Source organism: Aotus nancymaae, unplaced genomic scaffold, assembly GCF_030222135.1.
Source record: "Aotus nancymaae isolate 86718 unplaced genomic scaffold, 86718_ANA_hifiasm-v0.15.2.pri h1tg000008l, whole genome shotgun sequence".
Lineage (NCBI taxonomy): Eukaryota > Metazoa > Chordata > Mammalia > Primates > Aotidae > Aotus > Aotus nancymaae.
In genome coordinates this window covers 2,019,737-2,034,349 of record NW_026988419.1, presented here as the reverse complement: position 1 = coordinate 2,034,349, position 14,613 = coordinate 2,019,737, and the positions used below count along the sequence as shown (strand labels likewise).

The 14,613-nt window shown below is 44.5% G+C and overlaps 1 protein-coding gene across 4 annotated transcripts in view; it reads left to right on the top strand.

Moving 5' to 3' along the window:
• EIF4E2 (eukaryotic translation initiation factor 4E family member 2) overlaps positions 1-14,014 on the top strand; it is a 28,564-nt gene extending 14,550 nt beyond the window's left edge. For 2 of the 4 annotated variants that reach the window (XM_012434168.2, XM_064372887.1), the window contains exon 7: positions 1,645-1,910. In XM_012434168.2, the coding sequence (XP_012289591.1) occupies positions 1,645-1,717 (73 nt within the window). In that variant the 3' untranslated portion in view covers positions 1,718-1,910. Of the gene's footprint in view, positions 1-1,644; positions 1,911-6,909; positions 6,989-13,490 lie in introns of those variants that run through there. The other 2 variants (XM_012434169.2, XM_012434170.2) reach the window with 2 other exon arrangements.
• The last annotated feature ends 599 nt before the right edge of the window (positions 14,015-14,613 follow it).

Below are 14,613 nucleotides of genomic sequence, written 5' to 3'. Positions count from 1 at the left end.
AGGAATATGGCCGGACAGGAGACTTACTTGTGGAGAAGGGACAGACCAGGCCTTCCCTCTAGGGCTTCTGGCTACTTGCTGCAGTTCTTTGTCATCGAGGCTCCCTGCCACCTTTACTACGAGGTGCTTTGTAGCAGAGAGAGCCCTGCAAAAACCCAGTTACACTGCCTGGGCTTGCTTAATTTCTACAGGCTGTCTTGTCTTTCATACGCTAACCATTGTCTTAAAATGAAAGACAAGTGCTTTTCTTTTTCTTGCTGTTTTTTAAGATAATTTCACTCTGCCCACCCTCACCCCATTTATGCATGTCTTTTTAACCTGTTAGCTTCAGTCTGTTTTCTTTGTCCTGGGATATTGACTACCTATCAGGAATGACTCCATTTCCTTGTGAATAGCGCTGACTTATAGAAGAAGGGGGATGGTGTGTGTGAGAGAGCAGAACCAAAGGGAAGCATGAAGGCCACAGGGAAAAGAAGCTTTGCAATCTCACTAGGACTCAGGGAAGTAGAGCTCTCTGTCCACAGTCAGAATCACTGTTAGGCTTCAGTGATTGAGTGTCAGAAGTAAGCTCAGGTTCTTGTGAAAAAGTTGTGGGGAGTGGCTGTCAAATTGTCTGAAAACTGGAGGGAGAGCTAGTCAGGTAAGAGGACCCTTAGGTTTAGTTTTCTCCTACGGCCCCGTACCAATAGGTGCGTTTGACAAGTGTCTTTGCAACTTTGCTTCAGTTTCTCCATCTGTAAAGTGGGAGACAGTACTTTATCTAACAAGGCTATTGTGAGGCTGATTTAATCTTTAACTGAGGGTCCTCAGATGGAGAATGCTCTTACAGGGCCAAGTAGTAGTATTGCTGTCATCCTCATCATCATTATTAAGAATATCATCATGTTGTTATTATTGAAGACTATTAGTGAGCCCAGTGATTGTGTTCACCAGACAGACCATTTGGGAATCTCTTTCCCATGCATCCACGGATAATGTGATGAGTGGAGTCGGCTTAAACCAGCTAAGTGCCAGGTTTTAAGTGGGAACCCTGCTATGGGAGTTGGTCCATGATCAAACAGCTGGTGATGACTCATCATAGTCACCAACAGTTATTAGTCAGCTGTGGCCCTGGTTGCTTGCCTTAGCAGTCCTATGTTAGCATTGTTTTTCTTTAGGTACATTTTTCTTATTCTCTGTTCTGGGAAAGAAGTAGCTTCTGACCTCTAGCCAGGTTCAGTCCAGGCTGGAGATATCTACACCTTTTTCTAGGATTCTTGTTTTCAAGGTTTCTAAATATCCCCCACTCCCACTCACCCCAAAATAAGCTGTTCACCTGGATAGGAGAGGGAAAGAGGTATTTTTCATCAATTCTCCCCTTCTCTGCTGTTCTCCCTTTCTAATACCATAAGACAGTTCTTCGTGACTTTTGTAGAAACATGTGTACACGTCCTTACAGAGTTTAGGAGAGCCTGTGGGCTTTTTGCCTGAGTCTGCTAGGAAGACTGGCCTGCTGCTGTCTGCTTTATCCAGCTGCCTCTGGGACTTCAGCCCTGTAGCTGTAGAGACCAGAAAACCAACCCTCTTTGAGACCCAGATGCTACTTTCCCTTACATCCCCCTCTCTTTCCTCTCCCAATGAGCCAACCTTTTGCACTTCCACTAGAATGCCAGGCAGGCTGGGCCCACAAAGGCTCCTTTTTCAAAACCTCTGGAAGCCGCGGTTGAATGTGCCATGACCCTCTCCCTCTCTGGATGGCACCATCATTGAAGCTGGCGTCATCGGAGTCTCTTGTTCTGTTGGCGTGCTACCTGGAAGATCCTTCTGTCCTGGACAAGAGGAATTGGAAGAGCATTTTATGTTTTAAGAACAGGCTGACACGCAGCAGCTACAACAACAGCTGAGATCGCTTAATAAATGGTGCTAAACTAGCTTGTCTCATGCTCTTGCTCTTTATGGTGCATCAAAGATGTGGCCTTTCGGACTCACTGTCACCATATTAAGGGATGGCACAGACTTTTCCATGGAGGGCCATCCGGGGAATGCAGCCTCATTTCCATAAGCCCATTGTGTAGTGTCATGTGGTATTTTGTTCCAGGACTGCTGAGGCCTGACATAATAAGGTGACATCTAGCTTTCAAAATAAGACCCCATTTTCTGGTACTTAAATTTGAGTTTGCATCTAGTCACGCTGATGACCAGAACAGAGTGATTTCTGACTTAGAATTCAGCTTGAAAGTCTGTTCAGGTTGGAAAGGGGGATCCTTGGCCTTTGCTTCGCTGACTTCCATTCACCTTTACTTCAAAGAAATCTCTTACTTGGAGGTAAATCCCTGCTTCCGTCTGTGTGGCTGTGTGTATATAGCTTCCTTGCTTTGTGCTAATGGGGTTCTCTCGCTGGTGCCAAAGCTGCCCAAGCCACAGCTCTTTTCCAGCCTTCTCCCTTCTGCTTTCCCTTTAGAGCCAGGACATCTTCCTCTTTGAGTTAGCCCTGCTTGCAAGATCTCAAGGTTATAGCCCTTCCCTTTCTCCTGGGCCCGGTGTTGCTGTGCATCAGGATCTGGGGTAGGGCAACGTCTTCATCCCGTGTGAGTTTGCTCTGTAGGATATCTGACTGTAGCACATACGGACCCCTTGTGTGCTTTGTGGCTTTGGCTTGTATGTGCTGCAGCTTGGCCTTTAGGCCCCTAACCTGCATGTAGAGTTTCAGCAAGCTTCATGCTACTTTAGGCTTTCTTAGGAGCTACCACCAAAAACAAAAATAAACAATCTTTTTTTTTTTTTTTTTTTGCAAACACTGGGTCAGGCTGCCTGAGAGGATCTGTGAAAGTGGCTGTGGATTTAAGGTTGAGTTTTCCAGAGTGGCTGTTCCACTCTGGCAGTGATACCCTGTGCTTGTACCATCCTGACTTACCCCTGATCTCCATGTGGCCCAAGATCCCGCATCACACCTATTAGGATTAGCACTGTGGTCTCAGCATTCTAGGGGTGTTTGTGTCATTGCATCTTTGTTTAGTACATATCCAAAACTGGTTGAAGTACCTATAAAATGAGAGATTTGCTGGAATATAGAAAGGCCCATTCTCTATGTTTTAGTATTTGTCAAAGAATTACCCTGTCTGGCCCTTTCCCTTATGCTTTCAAAAATCATGTTACGTGCATTGACCTTCATTTCAGCTGTACTGTAACTGCTCCAGGGGATAGACTTGATGTCACCTCCCGGAGTAAGAATTGATTAGAAAGCACCAAACTGACCTCGAGACCCTTCTGACCCTTGCCAGTGTGAACAAAAGTCAGAACTAGTTCTGCTTTGTCTATTCCTTGTGGCTACTGTGTCTTATGAATTCGAAGGAGGTCAGACGAGGTGGCTTACGCCTGTAAGCCTAGCACTTTGGGAGGCCGAGATGGGTGGATAACCTGAGGTTAGGAATTCGAGACCAGCCTGGCCAACATGAAGCAACCCCATCTCTACTGAAAATACAAAAGTAGCCAGGCGTAGTGGCGGGGCACCTATAATCCCAGCTACTCAGGAGGCTAAGGCAGGAGAATCGCTTGAACCTGAGAAGGTTACAGTGAGCCGAGATTGTGCCAGTGCACTCCAGCCTAGGCAACAAGAGTGAAACTCTGTCTCAAAAAAAAAGAATTCCAAGGAAAATGAAGGAAGAAAGAGCCAACATTAATTCTCATCCAAGTACTTTGGAAATAGGGCTGCTGGTGGTGAGGGGAGTTTTTTTAGGAGTGGCTTAGATTTTTCAGTCAGGTGTTCCTGATTCCTCTTTGCTATTTTTGGCCCAGTTTTCAAGGTCCTTCTTCAACCGTTGGGTTTTTCCAGCCTTTCCCCAGTCACACTACTTGTGGCCTTTCCCTGCTGCACCCCTCAGTGAGCTACAAGGCACTGCAGGCCACACAGAGCTGGTGATGAGCTGCTGTGCTGCAGAAGGCTCCTGCTCTTGTTTATTGCTGACAGTTCACCCCTAAGACATAGACAACTTGTTAAACTGAGTTTTTGCTCAGGTCATGGCTCCTTTTAGTGAGGCCAACTTTTAGTCGAGTTTTCATAGATGTGAGTTCCCCATATTCTCTGCTTTGAGGAGAAATCTCATAATACAGTCAGAATGATGGGGCCACCAGGATCAAACTGGGCTTGGAACCATGTGAAGCAGCACTGTCTTTTGTGAAGAAACGCCTCTTTGGATTAGTCCCACTGATTCCTTTTGTGCATCTAGCCTGGAATGGAAAAGGGAAACAGGCCAGCTTCCCATAGAGAGCTCCAGCAGTGGGAAAGACTGACCCGGGTTTTCTGCAGAGGGAGTGGAAGGTGGGTGATTCCTCTTTATTCCTTTATCTTAGAGGAGAGACAGGTCAAATTGTGGGGACTTCCCCACATCTAGATACCATTGCATTTCAACACTAAACTTTAATATATAGGCAAGGATCAACCCATCCCTTCTGGCATGGCTAAATCATAGTCCAGTAGCACCAGGTTACCCCAGCATAATTGCTGGCCTGGCTTTGCATCTGTGATATGTACCACCAAACTGGTAGTCAAAGCTAAGAGAGCCCAGATTAGCAGGAAGCTGAGCCCCTCCCTAAGTATTGAGAGCTGGTGAGTGCAAGGCTACGAACCTTGCAGGCTTTTGGGCAGAGGTGGGGGGTGTGTAGAGTTTGCTTTCTGGTACGTGAGATGGGACAAGAGTCGTCTTAAAAGAGCTCTTTGTTCCTCTGTCATTTGGATCTCTTCAGAATTCCCTGTTGGCTATATTAATCTCAGTAATTTTTTCTGTTTTTAGAAACTCCAGTCATATGACACTTTTTACATTTAACTTGTTCTTTGTTTACCTTTCAAAGAAGAAAGTTTTAATATTACCTAATATGCCTGGAATGCCAGATGGAAAACAGCTAGACTATTCACACCTAGTTTTAGGTGGTAGATTTGCCTCTTGGCTGAGCTATTGGCCTATGAGAATAAGAGGGATTACACCAAAGATTATGGCCCACTGTTTTATTTCCACCAAATCCATGTGAAGACATTTCTTTCTTTTTTTTTTCTGAGACAGAGTTTCACTCTTGTCACCCAGGCTGGAGTGCAATGGCACAATCTTGGCTCATTGCAACCTCTGCCTCCTGGGTTCAAGCAATTCTCCTGCCTCAGCCTCCCAAATAGCTGGGATTACAGGTGTTTGCCACCATGCTCAGCTAATTTTTTGTATTTTTAGTAGAGATGGGGTGTCACCATGTTGGCCAGGCTAGTCTCAAACTACCCACCTTGGCCTCCCAAAGTATAGGATTACGGCATGAGCCACCACACACAGCTGTGAGGAAATTTATTAACCCAGATTCTTCATGTTGAGGTTTAACATGTAGTGAAGATACTAAAGAAGAAACTGGGAGGGAAATGTAATACTGGAATGGAGTAGAAGGGAGCTGTGAAGTCTGTATTTCTTCAGGTTCTTGATAGAGAGAACCATTCTATATAGGCTAGTGTAAGGATGGCCCTTCCTGGAAACAAAAGGATAAATGACACGAAGCTTCAACACAGCCATGTAATTTCTTGTTGACACCTAAGTGGTTTAAAAAGGAATTTAAATCTCACCGTTAGAGTGAGGGGTTTCCCTGGGTCATTGCCGAAGCATTGGATTTTGCTTTGCCCTTGTCTTCATTTGGAGAGACAAGGGCATGAGATTGCCTTCTGATGTCACTCAGGGATTCACAAAGTGCATCACATCACCATCTTTCCAGAAGGAGCTCTGAAGCAGGTGTCAGGTGTCTTGCTGTGGACACTGAGTTTGAGAATTGACGAAGACTGGCACGCTCATTTGGCAGTCTTAGATTTTTCCTTAGTTTAGTTAGCACATACGGTAGAAGCTCTGGTAATAATTCTCTGAAGAAACCATGAACTGCAGTTCTACCTCCTGTAAGAAGTAGATGATTGACTTACAAATGTAGTGGATTGTCACACTGGGTACTGTGTCACCAAATTAAGCCAAGGATGGAGTTAATAATAATGAGGAACTTCAGACTTGGAAGCACCGTATTTTATATATAATTCCCAAGGAACTCATCAGATTTTGGGGCTGAAAAGTGGCTAGGCCTTAGGAAATCACCTCCCCTGAGAGCACTTGAGTTGGGTTAGAGCCTCCAGAAGCATAGGGGGTCTAGTTTTCTCCTGTGACTGGTCCGACAGTCACCAAGGGCCTATTCTCTGGAGCACCATTCTGAGAGGCCACATACCCCTTCTGTCACATTTCTTAACCCTTCCTAACCCTAATTTCTGAATTAAGCTAATAAGCATGAAAGTTGTAATGGCATTGTTCCCTAGAAATTTTGAACTGCCATGACTTTAAATTTTCAGATAGTAGTTGCACAGGTACTTAAGAAGCAGGTGAAACTGACACATTTAAGATTTGAGCTTAGAAGGGTTAGAAGGTTGGAAATATGAAAGCAGAGAATGTGTATACTTTCCTCCTTGCATCTTTAGACATCATAATGTTGTTGGGAACTGGCCTTTACCCTCAGAGTGAGGCCTGATGAGGAAAAAGTTTCTACCACCTGTGCCCACATACCCAAGGCAGAAAGGACAGGGAGTACCAGTGTAAATTGGAAGTGTTTCCGGTGACAGTTGAGCTTCAGCTCTGACCTCATTGGCCTCCCCTGGAGCCTTGTTGAAGGAATACTGGTGCAAATCCTTGAGGGCACAGGGGCAGACTTCCCAAGTGAAGCAAGCAGAAGTGCCCGCTGGCCCTGAAGGGTAGGCTGCCCTGCTCCTCGGAAAGTCCAGTTGGGACCTCGCTGCTCTGCTCCCAGGTACCTGTGGCTCCACTTGGCTTGGAGGGCATCTGAAGGGGGATGTGGGGGTTATTGTGTCTGCTCTCTGTGTTCAAAAGCTTTTGATCTGAATGTGCTGTTGTGTTTTTGTCTCTGGTTTGCCAGGGCCTGGGAGGAGTTTCATGGCCTGGTGAACAGCAGCGGCCGCTGATCGGACGCTCCCCCTCTGTCTCTCACACTCAGGGTAGGGCCTTGTCTATCTTCTCTGTAACCCTGTGTCATACCTCTCATCCATAGGACCCCTCTTCCCAAGGGGATGCCCTCTTCCCATTTACCCCCAAACTTGCCTCTGCCACCATAGAGCCTCAGAGAAGAATGTGAGTCCCAAACCGCTGGATTCTCGTCCTCCCTGGGTCCCATGTCTCCTGGTGAACCCCTGAGCAGGCCACTTCACCTCATTATGTCCCTACTTTCTCTTCTGGAAAATGAGGCTCCATGGATGAACAAGTCTCTGAGCTCTCTTTTGATGCTAACATTTCATGATGGTAAAAATGTGCCACAGATGGGTTTTCTTTTGCTCAAATGTGGCCATTTTTAAGCCATCTGGCAATGTCCTGTGACTAAAAGGGCAGTTCCACAGGCCCCAACATGAGTTACATGAGAGGTATGTCTCCTGTTTGCTGGTGTCATTTGTCAGTTGTGAGGAAACAGTAAAATAAATTCAGGGTTTCGGCAGTGTCAGTAGCAGGGGCTGGATTTCAGGGCTGTGTAAGTGACAGTTCCAAGCTGTTCTTTCACTAGACCAGCACAACTGTACTGGCAGGGAGAGGCACTGAGATTCAAAGGCTGGGGCAACTAAAGCATTGACTTTGGGAATATTTGTATTTCGGTTAGGAGAGTATCAAGTCCATGTTTGTCTTTGTAGCAGAGGGAGCTGGGTAAATTTATTCTGAATGAGAAGAATGGATGCAAGGCCAGTATCTGCATGTGCTGGAGATGAGAGCCTTTTCTTGGACATCAAACTACCCCCGCCACTACCATCTCTAAGAAACTGAGTATTTCTGAAATTGGAACAGAACATGTTAACTGCAGCAGCTACCGCACAATTCCCCTTCCCAAGAAGGAGCTGACAGTTTTCCAGAAAGGAGGCCTGCATCCCTCACGTGGACTAGAAGAGACAAGATGACACTGAGGGACAGCAGCAGGTGGCCAGGGGCCTGAGAGCTCTGGGGTGTGGATATGATATACAGATAAAACACAGTTGCAGAGTTCCTGCACACACAAGTGATGCCATCCATACCTTTTTGTTTTGATAGTTTGATTTCTTTATTATAAATTCAGTCTTCTGATGGTTTAAAATTTAAAAGGCTTCTCTTTAAAATATAGTCACCATTAGTGCCTGGTATCATGGCACATGCCTATTGTCTCAGCTACTTGGAGACAGAGGTGGGAGGATCACTTGAGCCCAGGAGTTCAAGGCCAGCCTGGGCAACGTAGTGAGACCCTGCTTCTAAATATATGTGTATGTGTATGTGCATATATATAAGTGTCTGTATACATATCAACATAGAATTCCAAGAGGGCTGCCAGTATACACAAGGAGGGAGGAACAAGGTACGAGCCCTAATAGTAGATAAATCATTGATTTGTAGGCTAAAAAATTGTCAATATTTGAAATAAGATATTAAGTTAAATTTTCAGAAGCCTGGTGCCATAATGGAGTTGTTTTAAAAAATACTGCCATATTTAATTATTTCTAAGATTTTTTTGGGTTTTAATATATATATATTTTCAACCCTGTTCCTTCTGTAAGGCTTTGAATATTCTTAAAATTGGGATGCTGGCCGGGCACGGTGGCTCACGCCTGTAATCCCAACACTATGGGAGGCTGAGATGGGCAGATCACGGGTCAAGAGATCGAGATCATCCTGGCCAACGTGGTAAAACCCCATCTCTACTAAAAATACAAAAATTAGCTGGATGTGGTGGTAGGTGCCTGTAGTCCCAGCTACCCAGGACACAGAGGTTGTGGTGAGCCAAGATTGTGCCACTGCACTCCAACCTGGCAACAGAATGAGACACCATCCCCCCTCCCCACCCCCAAAAATAGGATGCTTACAGTGAATGTGATTTAAAAGGGTTTTGTTATAGTGTAATGGGCAGTGTTTACTTCTCAAAATACATAAAATTATGTACTTTTAAAAATTGATGGCATCTGAGGTTAAATGAAAAAAAGTTGTTAAAATGAAAGTGGAATGGTCAGAATGGAAGAAAACTTAAAATGGCTTCCGCCCCTCTTGGCAGACACTAATCCCCCAGGAAAAATATCTTTGAATTGCTGTAAAAAGTCATATATTTGCATAATTGCCATTGTGTGGTCTCTTTGTGGCCCCCCATATCTTTTTAATACAGCGTGGGAGGCAGACGAAGGGAACACTCATGATTTAGGTATTTTCCTTAAAGCACAGGCTTGGAAGTCCATGAGGAGTGTTTGAATTTAAACCAAAAATTCTGAAAATAGGGGAAAAAATGAATTTTAAAAAATCCACTCACTTCATTGTCTTAATAGACTTGAAAAGGACTTCACGTTCCATCTCTTGATTTAACCTCACTGTAAGTGAGAGAGAGATTCCGAGAAGATCTGCATGCCTAGCTTATGTTTGTTGGGTCTGCCATTTTAAAGGCCCCTTAACATTTTAGCCCTCTCTCCCTCTCTCCCTTTTCTTTTTCTTCCAAATAGATCATGATCTCTAAAGAAATTTGGTAGAAAAACTGCTATTTAAATAATTCTTCATGAATCATAAATGCTTTTTCTGAATTTATCTGCTATTTTATGTAATTACACATGATTGCTAGTATTTTAGGACAATTTCATTTGACTTCCATTGCAAATAAGTATTGCCCTTTTAACTGTGACTTCAGTGAAAGTCTCAGTGAGCTGCTCGGAAAGGATTCTGATTACTTAGCCGTCTGGGCTTCTATACACAGAACAGTGAATCTATATTGTTGGGAAATGAAATTGGAATAAAATAAAGTTGAAGAGGAGAGACTGGAATTTGCCTCACTGAAACTAGAAAGAGTTTGCAGCATTACCGAAAATGCAGGGAAAGAAGAGGAAGCCAGAACTGGCCTGGGGTGGACAGTTGATAGCCAAAGAATGTTCTCCTGAAGACCATATGCACTTAGGTCTACGGCACCCCCTCACAGCCACTCTTCAGAGCAGAGACATAGGTAGCGTTCCTCCTTGGATGACTCCCAGCTTTCACTTGAGAACCCAGAATCACTCAGGTGCCCTCGCCAGGCACCAGCACAGTGGCAGGTAACTCCAAGAGAGGGGAGGCATTCTGAGTGATCGCTTTGCCCCTCTGTTGTCCATTTTCAGGAATTAATCTCTGCCTTAGCTCATTGTTTCCAGAGTTGGAACTTGTCCATTTCTGAAAAGTACTAAAAGATGACCATTTTGAGGTAGAGCAGATTAGAAAGCTGTTTCCGAGTATTTGGACAGCGATTTTCCCCAAGATACCTGGGTACGTGAAGTTGGAAGCCATTCTGAATGGGGCTCTTGGATGTTTCTGAGACATCATCAGGACAAAGGAATACACAGTAGAGAAAGAATTCTTTTGATTTCTTCCAGCATTTTGGGATTGTCAGCTTCTGTGTCCTCTTTGGCGTCCTAAGCATAGCCCATGCACTATCACAGCTTCGCCAGATTGCTAGAGGGCTAGCTGTCAGGAGCTCACTATGGATTTGCTCAATTTTAGTTTGCTTTTAAAAGAACAGAAGCACATTGTTTTTTAAAGGGTCACCTGTGGTCTCTGCCCCTTCCTGTCTACATTCTCCCTTTCCCTGCCTCCTAATCTCTGTGTGCACTGAGCCCAGGGTGAGAGGTGTGATGGAGTATCACTTCCCAGCTGGCCTGAGGTGAACACGTTCCTCAGACTAAATTTGGCATCAGGCTGCTCTCAACCCACTTTTTTAAAGGCTGGACCAAAGCCATAGGGCCTCACTGCCACCAGCCTGTGTTAGCCTGTCACTGTCAGGAGCTGGCCACCCCTACTTGCTGTTCTGTTTTCCTCCTAAATCAAACTGGAAAAACTCAGCTGGGTTCTCCTGGCTTTTCCTTTACTCTTCTCCCCTTTTCACGTTGCAAATGGACCTCAGAATGATATGACTTCTTAGGTTTTCTAACTATAAAGTTGTCTATAATAACAAAAATATTAAATATCTGAATGAGAAAGTATTTTTAGAGCTCTCCAGTTTATCTGCTACAGAGTAAGAATTTATTTCTGGCCCACTTAACACAGTAGAGGAATTCCAGAAGGTAAGATGACCTGCTTATGGTAATGATTACCCTGAAAATCCTCTTTCCATCACTGAACAGCTGCAAGAGCTGAGGCCAGACACTTGGCTGCCATCTCCGTCACTCCAATACGGAGAATTCTCGAAGTCAGCACATTTCTGCTCCTACCTTCCATAGCCCTGCCTTTCTAGTCTCTCTTCTATTTTTTATTTTTTTTAAAAGATGGGGTTTCACCATGTTGGCCAGACTGGTCTCAAACTCCTGACCTCAGGTGATCCGCCCACCTTGGCCTCCCAGACTGCTAGGATTACAGGAGTGAGCCACCACACCCAGCCTCTAGTCTCTCTTTTAAGAAGAGTGGAATCCCTACTGATAGACTTCTGGTGTCCAGTGATTAGATGGGCATAGGGGTGCCAGTAAAAAGGAAGAAATGGAACAGAGCCATCTGCTCCTGTGTAATCACTTTAGTATTAAGTGTAGGTATAAAAAAAGTGTCTTTTGTAATGCATTCTAATACAGCACATTGTCCCTAAGAGAACTCAGAAATCAAACACACACACACACACACATCAGTTATGCTTGCTTTTCTCTGTGTTATGATCAGATACGTTCCTTATCCTTTGCTAGCTACTTGTGGCATCTCAGAAGGGTCTGTCCTTTTGAAAGGAGTTTTTTAGCTGGGTGCTGTGGCTCACACCTGTAATCCCAGCTCTTAGGGAGGCAGAGGCGGGAGGATAGCTTGAGACCAGGAGTTCGAGACCTGCCTGGGCAATATAGCGAGACCCCGTTCTCCACAAAAAGGAAAAAACAAAAAGACAAAAAAATAGTAAGCATGAAAGGAGTTTTTAAAAAATATCATTGGCCTTTTAAAAAGGTGACCATCCTATTAATTTTATTTTCAACCTTCAGCTCTTTAGTTGAAAATAGTTGAAGTGCTAAGTAGCCATTGATAAATGAACCGCACAGTCATGCATGCCAGCTATAAAATACCAGTGGACTTTTGAGATAGCATCAGTTTCTTCCCAGCCCAAGCTTGTCTATACCAGCTCCAGTTTCCTGTCTCGGTTCTTGTCTGGAGTCATTCTCTTTGTGTAGTGGGGGCTGTTGGTCACTGTCAGCTGACCGTCATCATGGAGAAAGCTTTGTTAGCCAGTAACAGAAAGAAACTGCTGTTTGGCTGGGCTGAGCATATTCTTTCCTTAGTACATATTTACTCTGAACCAATTGCCATATGTCCCGTTAATTATAACAATTTTAAGATAGGTCAGGCTGGGCTTGTAATCCCAGCACTTGGGGAGACCATGGCAGGAGGGTCACTTGAGCGCAAGAGTTCAAGACCAACCTGGACAACATAGTGGGATACTATCTTAAAAAAAAAAAAAAAAAAAAGTCAAAGCCAGAGCATCTAGAATGTCCCTTTAAAATCAAAGGGAAATAATGACTCCAAAATCCAGGTAAAAATTTCCGACAAATTGAAGCCCAAATCACTGGGCAAGGGCAGCAACTCATGACCTTTATAGTCCCTGCCAGCTCTGAAATTTTGAGATTCAGATGGTGACAGGACCTGCTAAGATGTCATTAGATTTCTAGCGTGGGACAGGAAGGGTCACTGGTGGCTGGCCAAGCCTGTCTATATCCAATAAAAGGCAACTAAGAGAACACATATTGAGATACCCCCACACACACTTTCAAGAAGTAGAGCCATGTTTCTAAAGTAAGATAAAGTGAAAGGTACCCAGATTTTACCTCCTAGAATAGCCTTTCCTTCTGTAAGCAGCTCTGAGCTCTAAACTGAGGATTTTTATTTGGTTGGTTGGTTGTTTTTTTTGTTCATTTAAGATAATCACCTGGTTCAGTTTTTTCAAAAGTGTGTGTTAGAGAAAAAGAAAGAGGGAGAGAAAGAGAATGTCTCCTGAGGCTTCCTCCATCTGCCCGGTTTCTAGTGTGCCCCTTCCACCTCCACTGCCCCAGGTAACCCCTGCTGTTGGTTTCCTGTGTAGCCTTGCAAAGTTTCGTAACATATATGTTAGCAAATATGAACCTATAACCTTGTTTCTGTACCCCACTTACACAGGTAGCATAGCATGTGTACACACTGCACCTTAAGCTATCAGTTTATCTGGAGCCCTTTGCACAGAAAAGTAGAGAGCTTCCTTGTTTTATTTCTATGAACGTGCCCTAGCATTAATATTTAACCAGTCCCCTCTTGATCTGCATTTGAATTGTTTCGAACCTTTTTCTGTTGCAAAAAATTGAATTGAAGTTGTACAAGGGACTTGGGAGGTGGATTGCCGTTTTGGCATTAGATTGGCAAGTGAAGCAGGTCCCGGGATATGTCATGGAGACCCTGAGGGCTGACGAATCAGTTTTCCCCCTGTGTATGTGTAGTTCTGTATAGATGATCCTTGTATTGAACACTGTATTTTCTCTCATTTTTTTCTTGCAGGGACAATTCAAGCTTTCGAAATACAAAAATCACATTGTGAAAGTACACAAGCTGGCAATAATCCTTTTCTGTATGTGTGTATTTGTCCGAAATGGATGGGAGGCCTCCAGCCGGTCCTTCCATTGCTCACTGAAGGGACGTCCCTGAGCCGTGCGCTCCCCTTTTGCACTCATTCCTGGAGGACGGATTCCGCTAGACACCCTCCAGCATCGCTGACTTTATAAAGCGGAAAAATGGAAAACGTGACTTTGTAATAGACAAACATTGTTTTTTAATGGGATTCCGTGGAGGGGGGCGTTCAGCCTTTCTATTCGCTGTGTGCTGTCCAGATGCCTCTCGGGCGTCTTGGTGTTCTCTTCCTGTGCTGTACGAAGGGTACCATGACCACGTGTACATGCCAGAGCTGTTGATGGAGAGTTACCAGTATTATGAATGTCTGTGCATCCAGGAAAAGCATTCTGTTGGAGAGTCCTAGAATAGCTGTAAATGCTCTCTTGTAGCTCTGCCATTAAATTATTGGGACATTTTGTTTCTTTCTCTCCCCTCCCCCAAGCCCACCACTTTCTGAAGCTGTGTTACTGATGTGATGACTGTCCAGGAGTTCATATCATCTCCTGCCTTATTGCCTCCATTCTCCTCTCCCGTGGGACTCTTTCCTTCTTAGGCACTGCTGCACTTAGAATTGTAATCCAGTGGCTCTTACTGGTTTCACTGAGGCAGCTTAGAGGGAATGCCCTAGAAAACTAAGCTGGAGCAGAAGCCAGTCTGATTAGGAGCTAGGTTATAATGTAGGTTCCAAGTACAGAATTTGAAGCTGAGGGCAGTGACTGAAATCATTTTCTTCTATGAGCAGAACCTATGTGTCAAGCCTGTTTCTGACATGTCCCTCATTGAGGAAAAGAAGCAAAAGCTGGTTATTGCCAGGCCTATTAACACTTAATATGCAAATTCTATCATCCTGAAACTGGGACATCTGAAGAAAAGGTGACCTTGCTGGGTGGCTTTATTTGCATGGCTCTGCCTGTCTGCAGTAGTTGAGTCCTCATCACCTGGTATGTGTGTGAGCAAATGTGTGCTGATCTGTGATGCCCAGGCAGAAACCTCCTGAAGACTACTGCAGGCA